The sequence below is a fragment of the Anabrus simplex genome, chromosome X, assembly GCF_040414725.1.
Source record: "Anabrus simplex isolate iqAnaSimp1 chromosome X, ASM4041472v1, whole genome shotgun sequence".
Taxonomy (NCBI): domain Eukaryota; kingdom Metazoa; phylum Arthropoda; class Insecta; order Orthoptera; family Tettigoniidae; genus Anabrus; species Anabrus simplex.
The window spans coordinates 189,834,182-189,851,796 of NC_090279.1; the positions used below are offsets into that span (position 1 = coordinate 189,834,182).

Genomic DNA, 17,615 nt, shown 5'->3' on the forward strand with positions numbered 1-17,615 from the left:
GGCGCTTGGGCACGGGATCTAACTTTTCCTTGAAACCTCTTCGTGGTCTTGATCATCGACGTGTAAGCATCCCTGTTGCAGATTTCCGTCCCTTGTATTCCCATTTCTTCCAGGTCATTCCTTATCTCCTGATACCAATGCACCGTAGTTTTCCTGGTCTAAAAATATCGTATTATCTGATTGGTCAGTCTTCCCGGGTTCATTCTGTAGATATGTCCAAAGAACAAAACATAGCTCTCCCCTTCCAGATGGTATCTGAGATCTTTTCCATCTTTATTATTATTATTATTATTATTATTATTATTATTATTATTATTATTATTATTATTATTATTCAATTAGTATCATCCTTGTAAACATGGTGTACTTTCTAGATGAAAGCAATAATGGTTTCTCCTGGCACACTGTGGATTTATGGAAGCAAAACTCAAACTCTGTTGTTTATTTCTGGTTTTAGTCCGACCGTCTCAAACCGCTAGCAGAGGATCTAGCCAACCGGTTTGGTGCCGATACTTCTGCGGCACCTATCGAGATACCAGAACTGAATCTACCAGATCTGAGTCTACCACGCCAGTTGCCCAGGAATGAGCCATTTTCAACGTTCATACCCTTCCATCGGGAAATGGCTTCTCGACTTATTGAGGTCTTCATGGGTAAATATTGTTTTCATTTTATACATCCCTTTGTTCTTATCTTTAATTTCATTACTGTATAATGTATAATGTGTGATTGATGTCGTGTTCGCCAATGAGAGTGCAATATTCGCTGATACTGACACGGAAGCTATCGACATCTTGTACAACATTGCTCGTGTATTAATAATAATACCTATACTGAGCAAGTTGGCCATGCGGTTAGGGCCACTGTCGACAGCACTGAAGATGGTTTTCCGTGGTTTCCCATTTTCACACCAAGCGAAAGCAGGGGCTGTATCTTAATTAAGACTACAGCCGCTTCCTTCCCAGTCCTAGCCTTTTCCTATCCCATCGTCACCATAAGACCTATCTGTGTCGGTGTGATGTAAAGGCGATTGGAAAAGAAAAGGTGTCCAAAACATGGACACTTCTTGACAAGCACCAGGAATTCTAAGTGCGGTGCCTATGTAAGGGGTTTCCTGCAAGTGATCGCGTTGAAATGAAAGCCATTCATAAAAGGTGCAATTGGAATAACTTACTGTGGGAGTTGTTCAATAAATTTCTAAAAACCTTTGCAGTCATTTAAGAAAAGGCTAGGAAAACAACAGATGGGAAACCTGCTACCTGGATGACTGCCCTAATTGCAGATCAGTAGTGACTGATAGTGATTAATTGACTATATTGTCTTTGCATTCTTTGTGTAGCTCAATGTTTCTTTCATTTCTGCAGGGATGCGGACATATGCGGACTTCGTAACTGCTGCTGGTCTAACCCGTGACCTCGTAAATCCTTCCATGTGGATATTTGCAGTGCAGGTTGCCCTCACCCACCGCAATGACACAAGGAACATAGACGTTCCTCCGCTCTCCGCTGTGATGCCTGATAAATTTTTAGATGGAGCTGTTTTCCGTCAAGCTCGGGAAGAAGTTACCGTCCTCACTCCAGGAGAACGTGTAAGTAACAATGTTCATTTCTCAAATTTACTTAATATTTATTCCTACTGATTTTTGATGGAAGGAGAAGAAAGCTGAGGAGTTCAGTTGGTTAAGTGTCTGTCTCCTTTGCTGAAAGTTACGTGAATGAATTGTGTCACAGTTAGTTGGCTTTGTCTTACTCCACGGCTAACTGACTGGCATGCTCACTTTTGGTTCAAGGGGCACCGGGTTTGATTTTCGGCCAGGTTGAAATTAATAACTGGTTCGATAGAAGGCAATTCGGTTTTAGGAAGGGTTATTCCACTGAAGCTCAACTTGTAGGATTCCAGCAAGATATAGCAGATATCTTGGATTCTGAAGGTCAAATGGACTGTATCGCGATTGACATGTCTAAAGCATTTGATAGGGTGGATCATGGGAGACTACTGGCAAAAATGAGTGCAACTGGACTAGACAAAAGAGTGACTGAATGGATTGCTATATTTCTAGAAAATAGATCTCAGAGAATTAGAGTAGGCAAAGCTTTATCTGACCCTGTAATAATTAAGAGGGGAATTCCTCAAGGCAGTATTATTGGACCTTTATGTTTTCTTATATATATAAATGATATGAGTAAAGGAGTGGAATCGGAGGTAAGGCTTTTTGCGGATGATGTTATTCTCTATAGAGTGATAAATAAGTTACAAGATTGTGAGCAACTGCAAAATGACCTCGAAAATGTTGTGAGATGGACAGTAGGCAATGGTATGTTGATAAACGGGGTTAAAAGTCAGGTTGTGAGTTTCACAAATAGGAAAAGTCCTCTCAGTTTTAATTTCTGTGTTGATGGGGTGAAAGTTCCTTTTGGGGATCATTGTAAGTATCTAGGTGTTAATATAAGGAAAGATCTTCATTGGGCTAATCACATTAATGGGATTGTAAATAAAGGGTACAGATCTCTGCACATGCTTATGAGGGTGTTTAGGGGTTGTAGTAAGGATGTAAAGGAGAGTGCATATAAGTCCCTGGTAAGACCCTAACTAGAGTATGGTTCCAGTGTATGGGACCCTCATCAGGATTACCTGATTCAAGAACTGGAAAAAATCCAAAGAAAAGCAGCTCGATTTGTTCTGGGTGATTTCCGACAAAAGAGCAGCGTTACAAAAATGTTGCAATGTTTGTGTTGGGAAGAACTGAGAGAAAGAAGAAGAGCTGCTCGACTAAGTGGTATGTTCCGAGCTGTCAGCGGAGAGATGGCGTGGAATGACATTAGTAGACGAATAAGTTTGAATGGCGTTTATAAAAGTAGGGAAGACCACAATATGAAGATGAATTTGGAATTCAAGAGGACAAACTGGGGCAAATATTCATTTATAGGAAGGGGAGTTAGGGATTGGAATAACTTACCAAGGGAGATGTTCAATAAATTTCCAATTTCTTTGAAATCATTTAGGAAAAGGCTAGGAAAGCATCAGATAGGGAATCTGCCACCTGGGCGACTGCCCTAAATGCAGATCAAGATTGACTGATTGATTTAAATTTCATAGGTTATTTCCTCTGGTTTGGGGACTAATGTTTGTGCCTCTTCAACATTCGATTTAATTCTAGGTAGATCCCCATCCTTATAAATGTCCAGGTCACCCCAGTGATCCCTCTGTGGATCAGCAGTAGGGTTGGCCTCTGGACCCCAAGATTGTGGGTTCAAACCTGGCAGAGGTAGTCGGAAATATTGTTTCATACACTCCATGTCTATGATGCTGGCAGGATAAAGATCTCTGGTGACACATATGGTGCTTAACTGATAAAATTAATTCAAACTCAGCCATAGATGCCCAAGTGAGGTTTACTCTGTCATCTGGTGGAGTTAAACAGTACATCAAAATTGACAAGCAGGCAACATAGATGGCATTAAATTGAAATGCTTGCAAAAGGTAGCTGAGATTATATTCTTCTTCTTATTATTCTTCAATTCATGTGTCAGATAGGGTTGTATTTTATTATCGCCCTTTCTGTTTCTCCTCACCGCCAATTTTGTTATGCGGAAGGCACCGAATGGACCAAGTGCTGCAACCTGCCGATGATGCCGCACTGCTGGGAGAAAATTACCTATCTTTACAAGTTATGACACAGGGTGGAAAAGATGGACTATGTATTAGTGTCAATAAAACAAGAACCATGCTGACTGGTTATTATGTTACTATCACACCGATCACCATTGCGCAGCTGTCAGTCAAATGATGATGATGATGATGATGATGATGATGATGATGATGATTGTTGTTTGAAGGGGCCTAACATCTAGGTCGTCGGCTCCTAATGGTACAAAATGAGACAAAATGCAATGACAATTTATAAGTCCAAAATCCTCCACTGACCAGAATTCAAAACATGATGATGAAAAATAAAGCGATGAATATGAACTTAAAACAATCAGTGGATCCGACCCACAATGCCCCACCTTCCCAGAAACTATTTTAAAACAGTAGTATTACTGACCAAGGAACTATTTCTAAAGCACAATCCTGAATCAATGATGCTTGTTGTCTAAAGGGGTCTAAAATCCAGGTCAGCGGCCCCTCATAATGGTACTTATTGCTAGTAAAGTAGAACCACGGTATTACTCATGTTGCAATACTAATCGAAACTAGCGTAGACTCAGGGTGTTCCACACATTATGGTACTACACACAAGTATCGTATGTCGCACAGGTAACGCAGACCTCTGGTGTTTCTTACATAATGGTGCCACACATAGGCAGCACAGCTGCACGGTGTTGCTCTTATAGTTTCACTAATCACAGGGACCTGTGCTATCCTGTGGTGTTCCGCATATAGTGGTACTACCTGCAAGTAAAGGCAACCCATGGTGTTCCCTGTGTGATGGTTCTAATTCAATCATCCCTTGGTCGCCCCTTTCAGTTGTAGGGAATACCGTGGGTTTATTCTTCATCTGTATCCCCCATCCACAGGGGGATACTTAGGATATAATTCTTCTATTTGCTGTCATTTTGGCTATTTACGGACCATGTTATTTCAGCTGTCCTTTTCCTTGCCTTGTGCTTGGGCTTTAACATTTGCCCAGTATTCTCACATTCGAATACTATGTTGTTAATTCCTCATTTCAGAACTTAGGATATTATATTATTACTATTATTATTATTATTATTATTATTATTATTATTATTATTATTATTATTATTATTATTATTATTATTATTATTATTATTATTATTCATCCCTACCTATCATGAATTCTAATACTGAAAATGGCATACACACCCAGTCCCCAAACCATCGGAATTAACCAATGAAATTTAAAATCCATGACCCAGTGGGAAATCAAACCTGAGATCCCTTGGACCAAAGGTGAACACGCTAAATATTTAGCCATGGAACTGGGCACTTAGAAAATGAAAGGTTAGCACAAATAGGGAGCACAATGTCATGTACAGTACATCTGACCAGTCAGTGCAAAAACACTCCTGTGGTTAAACGTGAAATCTGATCAAACGAACATGACTTTTCATTTCAAAAAAACTACATGCATTGGATAGCCGGCCCCACGGTCTAGGGGTAGCTTGCCTGCCTCTTACACGGAGACCCTGGGTTTGATTCCTGGCCAGGTAGGGATTTTTATCTGCATCTGAGGGATGGTTCGAGGTTCACTCAGCCTACATGATTAAAACTGAGGAGCTATCTGATGGTGAGATGGCGGCCCCGGTCTAGAAAGCCAAGAATAACGGCTGAGAGGATCTGTCGTGCTGACCGGATGACACCTTGTAATCTGCAGGCCTTCGGGGCTGTTGCACCATGGGGTTTGGTTTGGTACATGCACTGGATGACAACCAATCAATAAACTTTAACACAGTAAATTATGAATTTCCTTTGACTTTCAGGCACCCATTGAAATTCCTCGGGATTACACTGCTACAGACGTAGAGGTTGAACACCGCGTTGCATATTTCCGAGAAGACATGGGTATCAACGTCCACCACTGGACGTGGCATCTTGTGTACCCGTTTGGTGGACCACCCGATATCGTGAAAAAGGATCGACGAGGAGAACTTTTCTATTACATGCATCAGCAAATCATTGCTCGGTAAGTATGCTTTCCTGAGCAAAGAATTTGGTGGGGGCAGTGTCTTGCCTCATACACCGTTTTTATCTCACACTATGTATACAAAGGTTGAAGACAACCGACCGACCAACCAACCAATCGACCTGCATTTAGGACTGTTGCTCGGGTGGCAGACAGATTCCCTACCAGTTGTTCACCTACCCTTTTCTTAAATGTTTTCAAAGACCTTGGGAATTTATCAAATATTTTCCTTGATAAATTATTCCAATCACTTATTTCTCATAGTATAGATCAGGGCCTCTCAGGGTGCATGCGCCAGTGCACTGCACGGCGCAAGGTGCAAGAAACGACTTCACTAGGTTGACCGGAGTGCAAAACCCCCACTCCTCTTTCCCCACACCTGTCTCACCCGTTTGGCCTGTTTCCACCTTCCCTGCTGTTTCTCTCCTCACTGCGAAGTGTTAACATGCAGTGAGCAGAGACATGCAGTTGTATGGGACAAGGTTACCAGTGTCAAAAAACTCTTTTAGTTTGGTTTGAGTTGACAATTTATCTTCTTTTCCTTTTTCTTTGCAATTATACCAGTAATGTCCTGAACAAGGGATTGGCTGACAGCAATTCTGAGAACATTCTTTAAATCATTACACTTGGAAACACTCGCACACAATCTAGTCTTTGTACAAGTCAAAACAGAGAAAAACCTTTCACATATGCATGTGGAACCAAACACAGAAATAATCTTAGCTGCTTCTTGGTGCAGCCTAAGAAAATGCTCTTTCGACAAATTGTGGTAGAAATCGAGCAAAGTCTTTGTATTGAAAAATATATCTTTTTGATGATCACATAATTACTGTCCCACAGATTAAGCATTTGGCTATATTGTCACGATTGACAAAAAAAATACAAAATTTCCCAATTCGATTGAAATGGACTTTTGGAGGTCTTTGCTTTCTTCAAAACAGGTTGCTCCATTATTATGTTGTATTGCGCTTAACTGTTTCACTGATAAACAAGCCATCTATCACTGAACGCCTCGTCGCTCTCAGTGCACTGCATCATCTGAGTCAAACCGAGTCGGACCGATGCACAGTGCACTGAGCATCTGCGCCTCGGTTTGCACGCATGAGATTTTGGGTGTTTGAGAGGCCCTGTTATAGATTAATATCTGCCCAATTTATCCTCTTGAATTCCAACTTCATTATGATCTTTCCTAGTTTTAAAAGCTCTTCTCAAGCTTATTCATCTACTAATGTACACTAATTCTATACCATCTCTCTACTGACAGCTTGTAACATTCCACTTAGTTGAGCAGCTCGTCTCCTTACTGCCAAGTCTTCCCAGCCCAAAGTTTACAATATGCCATTCTATTTTAATTACGGTAAGTTATTTCTTTTTCAGATGAATTCTGTTACCATATTTTCTTTTTCAGGCAATTTATAAATGTATTTATTCAAAATTATTTTTGGCAGACTGAAGAATATAAATGAAAATCCGCAGCCCGGATCCAATTTCAAACCGGTCAGGAATGGTATGAATGAAGTCCCATCGAGCGGCGAAAACAAGAATTGTGCCGGCTGCCAAAGCCTGTCGCACTCCTCGGGGGCAATGATTAATGATATTGAAGAGTGTTGCTGAAATAAAAGATGAAAGCCAAAACCAGAGTACCAAGAGAAAAACCTGTCCTGCCTCCACTTTGTCCAGCACGAATACCATATGGAGTGACGAGGATTTGAACCACAGGACCCAACGGTGAGAAGCCAGAGCACTGCTTTGTGAGTCATAGAGTCTACTGAAGAATGTAGTAATTATAAATTAACCGAGCTGAAATTGAAAAGAAGTGAAATGGCGTATGGTTTTTCGTGCCGGGAGTGTCCGAGGACAAGTTTGGCTCGCCAGGTGTAGGTCTTTTGATTTGACGCCCGTAGGCGGCCTTTGTGTGGTGATGAGGATGAAATGATGATGAAGATGACACATACACCCAGCCCCCGTGCCAGCGAAATTAACCAATGATGGTTAAAATTGCTGACCCTGCCAGGAATTGAACTTGGGACTCCTGTGACCAAAGGTCACCACGCTAACCATTTAGCCATGGAGTCAGACAATTGAAAAGAGATGGCTTCAGATATCACAAATTATTCATGATTACAGCATTTTTCCCTCAATACAACCGTAATAATTAAGCAATACAATCTGCTTGGGCCGGAAAATGTTTTTATATGGAAGTTGGGCTGTACTATCAGCTCAAGAACTAGAGACGACTTTGAGTGATAACTTTGAATGTTGTTTACTTTTTTGAAAAAAAAGAAACCAATATTCTAATTAAATCTGCTTTCATTTTCATGTCTATGATAACATAACAATTTCCACCACTTTTCAGATATGACTTTGAACGTCTTAGCAACAATCTTGGTCGAGTGAAGCCCTTCAATAACTTCCAGGATCCTATAGAAGAGGGGTACTTCCCTAAACTTGACAGCCTGCTTGCAAGTCGTGTGTGGCCAGCTAGGAGTGCTAATGCTAAGCTTAGGGTAAGAAGTTTGTTGTGGAGTGGAAGTTCTCTTAGTATTTTTAACTTCTTATGGGTAACAGAAAAGATAGATCTGTCACAATCAGTTGTATTGTTCAGTATTCAAAAGGGCTAATAATCTCACTGTGTCATCATCATATTACTTGTAGGATGTGAACAGAGCAGAGCAGCAACTCGTCTTCGACATCCAGGACCTGGAAAGATGGCGGGACCGAATCTATGAAGCAATTCATGAGGGAAGGGCTCTAAAAGTAAGTCGGCTCAACTTCTTTCTTTACAGTTATCAGAAAAGCTGAATTCTGCAGTCAAGAAAATGTATAAACCATAATATAATCTTTATGTGCAAAATTCTGTGCAAGTTTCTCTTCTTTTTTTGAGGAATGCGATTTCCATATTTTTCTGCATATTTTCCCTCTTGGGTAATTTTCCCTACCTTAATTTTGAAATGGAAATTTGGGGAAAAAATAGAAATATGCATAATTTTCCCAACATCACTATTTAAATGTTTTCCATCATAATGTGTTTTCTATTTTTGTTTTTGTGAAATATGCAGGGGTGAAAACATCTATTGTTTCAAAGGCTGGTTATAAGTTTGTAGGCTGCAATCGAGAAGCGCAAGCAGAAACACTATAGTAACATTCATTCATTCATTCATTGATTCATTCATTCATTCATTCATTCAGCTTCCATAGACTGTACAATTACATATTTTGAAATATGCCAACAATATAGGAATTGTAGAGTGATTTCTTAATACTAACAATAATATATGCACAAAAAGGAACATTTTTAAAAGAAGAAAAAGGAAAAAACAAGAACACCAAATACTTCAATTTTAGAACAACACATCCTAATTTTTTAAAATAATAAATAATATTAATGATCAATATTTACAAGACAAAATAAAAACCTATGAGTGTGGTGTTAACAATACGTACATAATCAATGTGACATCAACATAATTTTAAGGCTATATACTAGATACTAAGAACGTTCACAAATTAATAAGTAATAGCATCATTACCAGCACTTCATCATGTGAAAATGAAAATGAAAACCTACAACCTGTTTTCCAGTCATTGACCGGGTCAGGGATGGAAATGAATGAAGCAGATATAGGCTATTAGTACGATGGGGTCGCCACTCCCAAAGTGACTAATGACTAATAAATGCTATGAAATGAGAATGGAGAGTGTTGCTGGAATGAAGGATGACAGGGAAAACCGGAGTACCCAGAGAAAAACCTGTCCCGCCTCCGCTTTGTCCAGCACAAATCTCACATGGAGTGACCGGGATTTGAACCATAGTATCCAGCGGTGAGAGGCCGACACACTGCCGTCTGAGCCACGGAGGCTCCACTTCATCATGTATTCTTCCGTATTGTAGAAGCAGCTACTCTGCAGGAGATTTTTTTAAAGCTGTGGTAAATGAACTGACGGGACTAATATCTTTATTCTTATTTGGAAGCTTATTATACAATCTGATTCCAACAGAGTCTACATGTCTCAAGGCAATGGTTTTACTCTTGTGCTCAATAAAAATATTAATTCTTGTTCACGTCTGGCAATTGTGATTGTCAAAATTCTTTCTGAAGTGATCATTTTCTTTTCATGTGTAGAATCCATTGCATGATGTAATGCTTGGTACTGGGAGTATCCTTAGTCTCTTAAATAATGGTCTGCAATGCTCTAACCTGTTACATCTTGATACAATTCTGATAGCTTGATTCTGTATTTAAAAAATAACATCAAGATTTGATTTGTAGCAGCCCCAGAGACCAATAGCATAAGAGATGACTGAATGGAAATATTCAAAATATGCTATTCTAACATATTTTTCACTACAACTATCAGATAAAATCCTTATTTTTTTAAATATGACAATCCCATCTTAATTTTTCATCTATATGGACACCTACAAATTTTGTAGTCAAAGTATTTTCAATTGCATTTGCATTTAATATAAGGTTGCATTTTTTTGCAGTTTTGTCATGGTAGTTAGGTGCCTTGAATTCCATGGATTTTTGATATGCTCTATTGGTAGAAAAATATCTAATTCCCTCCCTGGGAACTTAGAATTTCCATTCTTCATCAATGTTGTAAACTTGGATTGTAAATTGAGACATACCAGATTGTTTACTTTATTATTGGGTGTATGTGAGCATACGTTTTTCCAATTGGATCGAGGCTGAAGATGACCCAATGTATATGGGGTTGAAACTAGTGCCAATTATATAGGACACTATACAAGCTAATGGTACTGAATAGATTGATCCTTCTCTACCCTTTGATACTGACCAATTGTCAATATGGACCATAAGGAAATTCATAACCTATGAATACCAAGAGATACTTGAATTCCTGTTGGTGTAAGAAGCAGTTTCATTTCTTCGTTCTTCTCTCATTGGTACACAGTGCTGTAGACTGTAAGAAATTTTCAAGGAAGTACTTCTGAAAGTACATTGCTGGGATTCTAGGTTCTTACAACTGTATATTATTGTTCCCTCACACTACTCGCACTAAATTATCCTTCATTAAGTTTTGTTTTCACTACATTAATAATTTAGGGGCTGCCTGGCCGAGGTGGTAAAGGCGTGCTTGGTTTGCCTGGAAGGACGTGGGTTCGAATCCCCGTCAGGAAGTCGTAAAATTTAAGAAACGAGATTTCCACTTCCGGAGGTGCATACGGTTGTGAGGTTCACTCAGCCTACACCAAAAATGAGTACCAGGTTAATTCCTGGGAGCGAAGGCAGCCGGGCGTAGAGCTAACCACTCTACCCCATCATGTGCGGAGGTTAACAATGGTGGAAGCCTTTACCTTCCACTCCTCCAAGGGACTTCATGGCCTGTACGGTGGTGACTTTTGACATTAATAATTTCAGTTTGCCTTTAGGTATTTTTTATTTTATTTTACTTTTTGTCATTTGTCAAATAATTCAAATGAACTGACACTGTTGGGTGTTTTCTTCCAAATTCAATTTTCCTCAGTATAATAGTGTTTACAAGTGACTATTTTCATTTTGATCATATTGAAATTCAATATATTAACATTTTTACAATTAATTTATCGAGAACCACCTATTCAGTACTTTGAAGTCTTTACGACTGAATACAATCATTATATTAAGGTTTAAGCATATAATGGTACATGTTTCAACTGTCATTGCAGGCATCATCAGCCATAATTTCTATAATCTAGGTCAGAGCTCCAAACTGGATGTTATGTTAAAACTATTCTTAAAAACTAATTGTTTACAATAATATATGTTGATGTATAGGAACATTGTGGTTATATTTGGAATGAATTGGTTGAACATGTTTTTAAGTTCTAATGCGATGTCTTATTTATATTCACATCAAATGGAGATAAAATAAAAAATATATTAACATTCATAATTGAAGTCAAAAGGAAATCACAATATTTACACAGATTTTTTTCAGTATATATAGGAGAACAATATTTTCAGTATAAAATGATTTGTGGGTTGCTAAAATCTTCTATAGAATAAAATATTTTGTTAATGAATGAGAGTCTATTATTAAGAATATTTGAAGTGAAGTGCTGGTTAGATGGCAAGATAGCTAGTAGAGGATGCTTGATCAAGTCTCATTTAAATAGCAAATTATTTCATCTTCTCTTAAATAGCTTATAAAGTTATCGTCCGTGTAAGTGTGAAGAGGAGTTCAACTGGATTCTTAGGTGTAAGTGTAACAGCTTGTAAGTGTTGAAATCTGTGAAATAGATGAAAAGGTGTGTTAGTGCCATATTGGGATTGTACACTAGTGGAATTAATCTTCTTGACACTTAACCTTTAGACTTTAGGAGAGATGTCTGTCAGCGTTGCTCGTGTGAGGTGGTCTGTCAGTCGCTTTATCTCTACTCCTCGTATTGTTAAGTTACAGTACCATGATAAAACCAAAGACCGAAAAGAAGCAAGCGTTTACCCAGAAACACGGGAGTTCATCCACATCCGCTCTACAAGAGAACCAGATCCAAAAGACAACAGGCTAACTCACGTCCCCAGTGCGAATGCAAGCAAACCAGGAAATGGGAGATTACCACATCAAAATTAAATGATCAATTAGCATGCAGAATTGACCTCACCGATGATTATTAACCAATAAAAATCAGCTTTACTTTAGCCAACACCAATTAATTTTATTTAGACCAATCCAAAAATCTTCTTACTTGCTGATGCTGAAGATATGAGAAAAGTTCCAGAATGTTTAATATGATTTAATAGCAAATGAAGTTTCTAGTAAACGACATGTATACTATAGGGTATTCCAAAAGGTTTCATCAAAGCTCTGAGATGAAATAGATGAATAGTTCAAAAAATAAATTTAGAACACTGCACTGTCTCAGAAGAGTAGTCGGGCTCCATAGTTAAATAGGTTGTTAGTGTGCTGGCCTTTGGTCGAAGGGGTCCTGCGTTTGATACCTGGCAAATTGGTTCATTCATCTGGCTTGGGGATTGAGTGTGTGTGCCATTTTCAACACTGGAATTCATCATAGGAAGAGGGAGGGAGGGAAAGAGGAGACAAGGACAAACACGAAAGGCCTGGAGCAACCACCCATGGGACGGCCCTTCTATGATGTTTTACATCAGTTGGTGTGTGTGTTTGCTTGCTTGTAATTATACTTCTCCCTCCCTTAGATCCTTATTAAATAAAAATAATCCTAACTTGATTTTAAATAACTGATGCGTGCTGTATCGTGACTGAGGTTAATGTTGGGCAAATGGGAAGAAATTTCATAGTGAGATACCAGGAAAATGTAAATGCGGGAAGATACAAAGATATTCAGCCATGAATTTTACTACAATAGAAAGAGAAGCATTTTTCAAACTTTAAAGAAGAGTAAACTGATGAATATTTTTGAAAACATTCATATTGAGATTGATCAAAAACAAAACCCTAGTCAGAATGTAAATGACATAACTGATAATATAAATATAATATGATTTAATAGGAAATTCAGTTTTTAGTAAACAACGTGTGTACTATAGGGTATTCCAAAAGTTTTCATCAAAGCTCAGATGAAATACAGCCTGTGACAATAAAGTTCGGTGAATAGTCCTGTACTATCAACATAGATGAACAATGCACGACAGTTACCTTACTGTCCTTCGAAATAGTCCCCTCCCATAACTGTGCACTGCTGAGATCGGCGATACATGTCCTGGAAACTTTGCAAGAGGGCTTCTTTCGGATGGTGTTCAAAAGCCTCGTCACGTTTCGTCGGTTGTCAGGAATATCGTCAAATCTCTTTCCTTTCAAAATGAGTTTGAATCGTGAGAATAGGAAGAAGTCTGGAGGATAGAGATCTGGTGAGTATGGGGGATGTTCAAGTTGCACCACCCCCTTTTTTGCCATGAACTGGCATAAGGAGAGAATACGTTTCCCTCTTCCCTAACTTCTGGGTAACGATTTGTCGCACAGATGCATGATTAATCTGCAGTTCATCTGCTATCATGCGCACAGTTAATCGCTGATCGTTCGTGATTAATGTCCTCACCTTCTCAGTGTTTTCGTCACTGATGGCGGTCACCAGTCTTCCGCTACGGCAGTTCTCAGAAACAGTTTCCCGGTCTCCTCGAAAACGGGCGAACCACTCGTACACACACTTCAAGGGCAGTGCTTGATCTTCATAAACATGTACCAGCATCACGTGTGTTTCTTTCGGTGTCTTGCCAAGCTTAAAACAAAACTGTACATTGATCTTTTGGTCGTTCATGTTCTAGTTCGCAGTTCAGAACCAATGCACTAAACACGCACTGTGTCAAACAGTTCTTACACGGCACACACACGATGCTCAACTGAACAACATTGGGAGCAGGTGTCAAAACCTGCTGCTACGCAGGTGCAGCGTTATGTGTCGCCAGTGTTGCCGGATCGACAGTTCTGACTTCATTCACTGAACTTTATTGTCACAGGTTGTAGGTGAATAGTTCAAAAAATAAATTTAGAACACTGCACTGTCTCAGAAGAGTAGTCGGGTCGGGCTCCATTATTAAATGGTTGTTAGTGTGCTGGCCTTTGGTTGAAGGGGTCCTGGGTAGGAATGTCATCAAAAAAGGATCTAAAAAACATCTCTTATACCCCCCTCATGTCGGCTTCACTCTATATGACATTTCTCCTGCCTTCCACTCTTTCGCCTCATACTCCTCTCACAGGCCAACCATATAACATACGGTGTAAGGGAAGTAAACATAGTGGGACCGACCGGGAGGTAACCATTTGATTGTTCTTCTGATACTCCACCACCTTATATTCACAAGGTTTTTTCTTTCTTTTTCTAAAATTTCTTTCCTTTTATTACAGACTCCCTTCAAAACCTCAAAAACTTTCTATCAAGATTTAACTTCAACTTCAGTTTTTCTTAAGGAGTTTTATCCGGTCATCGTATTTTAAATCTAAGTCTATCATCATCCACAAGTTATTTAGATTACATACTAAAAAACTAGCCTCCATGGCTCAGACAGTAGCACGTCGGCCTCTCACCGCTGGATACCATGGTTCAAATCCCGGTCGTTCCATGTGAGATTTGTGCTGGACAAAGCAGAGGCGGGACAGGTTTTTCTCCGGGTACTCCGGTTTTCCCTGTCATCTTTCATTCCAGCAACACACTCCATTCTCATTTCATAGCATTTATCAGTCATTAATAAATCACTTTGGGAGTGGCGACCCCATCGTACTGACAGCCTATATCTGCTTCATTCATTACATCCCTGACCCAGTCAATGACTGGAAATTAGGTTGTAGGTTTTCATTTTCACTAAAAAACTACAGCAACTTCTCCAGCATTTTGAAAAAAGATGACTGTCTAGGATCCCTAACGCACACAGATTTTATTACAAATTTGAACATTGACTTGTTAAGTGTTTTAACTCAGTATGAAGGAATATTTTATCTCATCAACATAAATTTTTTTAATTTCATATGTGCCTATTTTTGTATCTTAAACGTTTTTTAGTTGAAGATGTTCCAAATCACAGGAATGAAACAAAAATGTATTAGTCACTTATCTAGACTTTAAGCTGGAATATATAAACTAGCCACAGAAATCAGTTAAGTATTGGAAGGTGATATTCTTCCTTCAACCCTAACCTTAGCTGAGTTGATGCCAGTACGGGATAAAAATGAGATTTATAAGTTGTACTGTATCATATTTCAGAGTAATTTTGACTATGTGGACCTCAACAACGCTCAAGGTATCGATGTCCTGGGCAACATGTTGGAGGCGAGTGCTCTCAGCATCAACTCCAATTTGTACGGGAATCTTCACAACCTGGGCCACTTTGCTATCTCGATCTGCCACGACCCTGACCACAGACACCTGGTAAGTACCTTAGTTAAACTGAATCTCAAAGTAACAAACAAGTGGAAAACCAAGTCATATATAGGAAGACAGGAACGTAGAATAGGGAAAGGAAGATGATCATCATCTTCTTGGCGTTTGTCCCTCGTTGCAGCAGTGTCCGCTGTTGTGCAAGCCAGTCTCCACATGATTCTATTGAGTTTGGAACAAGATGAGCATAGTGCATGTGTTCCTGAAAGGCAATCGAGCCACCGTTTCTTGAGCCGACCTTGTGGCTGATTTCAAGATAACATGATGTGAAAGGTCATCAGTACAATAGATGTACTTTCTTTACGCAATACGAGGCCATATCTCAAAAGTCGGGTCTCAAGCATCTTGTCTGCAATCGGGGTAACTCCCATGATTTTTGAGATGTCTGTGTTTGTGACATTATCTAGACAGGCCAGGCCAAGTGACCAGCAAAGCATGCGTATCTCAACGACATGAAGTACTTCTTCGTGCCTGCATGTTGCTGGCCAGCATTCAGAGCCATCCAGAGTGACTGGCTGAGCAACAGTTCTGTAAACCTTGGACTTCAAGTGGATATTTTCCTTTTAGGATATTTTTTCCAATATGGCCTTGTTAGTTTGTCATTTTTAGCTATTTGTTACATTAATTGTTTCTAAGTAATTTTTCTTCATTCAGCATTATTATTTGAGGCGGTCCGTTCCAAAACTCGTCTTATCCATTTAAAAAAAAAAATGAGTTAGAGGTAGCATTGCCTTCTTGGTGATGTTTGTGATAGTTCTATCACAAAATTAAGCACCAAAACTCGCCTTTTCCCATAGAAATCTGTCACCAAACTTAGGCTATTGTTCCATAACTCGCCTTATCCACGGCGCTTGTCGTTCCAAAACTCGCCATATACAATCAACCAATAGGAATGGATAATTTCAGCACGTGACTCACGCTACAATTTACCCGCGTTTTATGCCAGGCTTTCCACTCTTTGAGTTGTTCTTGAACTGTGTTAGTCTTTCATGCAGTTTTGTGCTGTGAATAGAGTGTATTAAGATGACCAAAAATATTGCTCTTGTTGTGGAAGGTATATAAAACTTGCTAATACAGAACAGTTTCACATTCAGTTCTGCCAAAGACATTCTTGAATGTATTGCATGTCAGCAAAGATCGGGTTCAGAGGATTGCCAGAAATCACTTCACGACAGGGAAACTTCCAACAGAAAATAGGGGAGGAGCTAGGATCAAACCAGAGTACACTGAAAAGGGGCACTCCGTGAAACGTTTCATTGAAAGTTTGCAGTGTTGTGAAAGTCACTATTGCCACGGAAAGTCACCGGTCAGACAGTATCTACCCGGAAATTTAAGCATCGCTAAGCTTTACAAAATGTATAACAAGAAATCATCTGAAGAACTCAGGGTGAAGCAGTGGTTCTTCCGTGAAGTTTTTACGCGTTGCTACAACATAGAATTCGGAACACCAGTTACTGACGCTTGCTCAAAGTGTATAGAGCTCAAGGAGAAAATTAAACTTGAAAGTTCGAACGTATCACTGCAGAATGATTTAATCTTGGAACTTAGAGTACACAAACTAAGGGCTGCAGCTTTTTTCAAAAAGCTCCAAGAAGAAAGGGAGCAATATTTTCATTTGACTGCCAAAAGAATCTTATGAATCCAAAAGTTCCAGATCAAATTGCCTATTACAGTCGCCAATTGTACACCTATAATTTTACCATTGTGAGGGGTACCTTACATGCCAAGTTGACAAAGGAGAATGTTTTTACATACACATGGATGGAGCATGAATTCGACAAGGGGTCTAATGAAACGTCATCTGCAGTTTACCATCGATTATCACAAACTGATTTGTCAAACTTCACTACTGTACGAATTCGTGCGGATGGCTGCGGAGGACAGAACCGCAATTCTACAATGATTGCAATGTGCTCATATTTCTTGACACACACAGCTCCGCCTAATATAGAAAGTGTTGAATCGGTCTTTCCTATGACAGGCCACTCATTTCTGCCCTCTGACAGGGTATTGGCTCAAGTCGAGAGAGAGAGAGATACGGAAATGCCCTATAATCTGTAATCCAGCAGAATATGAAGACATCTTTAGCAAACATGCTGAAGTCTTCAAGTT

The 17,615-nt window shown here is 39.4% G+C and overlaps 1 protein-coding gene across 1 annotated transcript in view; it reads left to right on the forward strand.

The window, feature by feature from the left end:
- Nucleotides 1–17,615, forward strand: part of LOC136886508 (phenoloxidase 1) — a 60,634-nt gene that overhangs the window by 25,676 nt on the left and 17,343 nt on the right. Inside the window, exons 3-8 of the mRNA XM_067159323.2 lie at nt 458–653; nt 1,365–1,588; nt 5,445–5,647; nt 8,004–8,154; nt 8,303–8,404; nt 15,330–15,494. Coding sequence (XP_067015424.2) covers nt 458–653; nt 1,365–1,588; nt 5,445–5,647; nt 8,004–8,154; nt 8,303–8,404; nt 15,330–15,494 — 1,041 coding nt within the window. The remainder of the gene's footprint in view (nt 1–457; nt 654–1,364; nt 1,589–5,444; nt 5,648–8,003; nt 8,155–8,302; nt 8,405–15,329; nt 15,495–17,615) is intronic.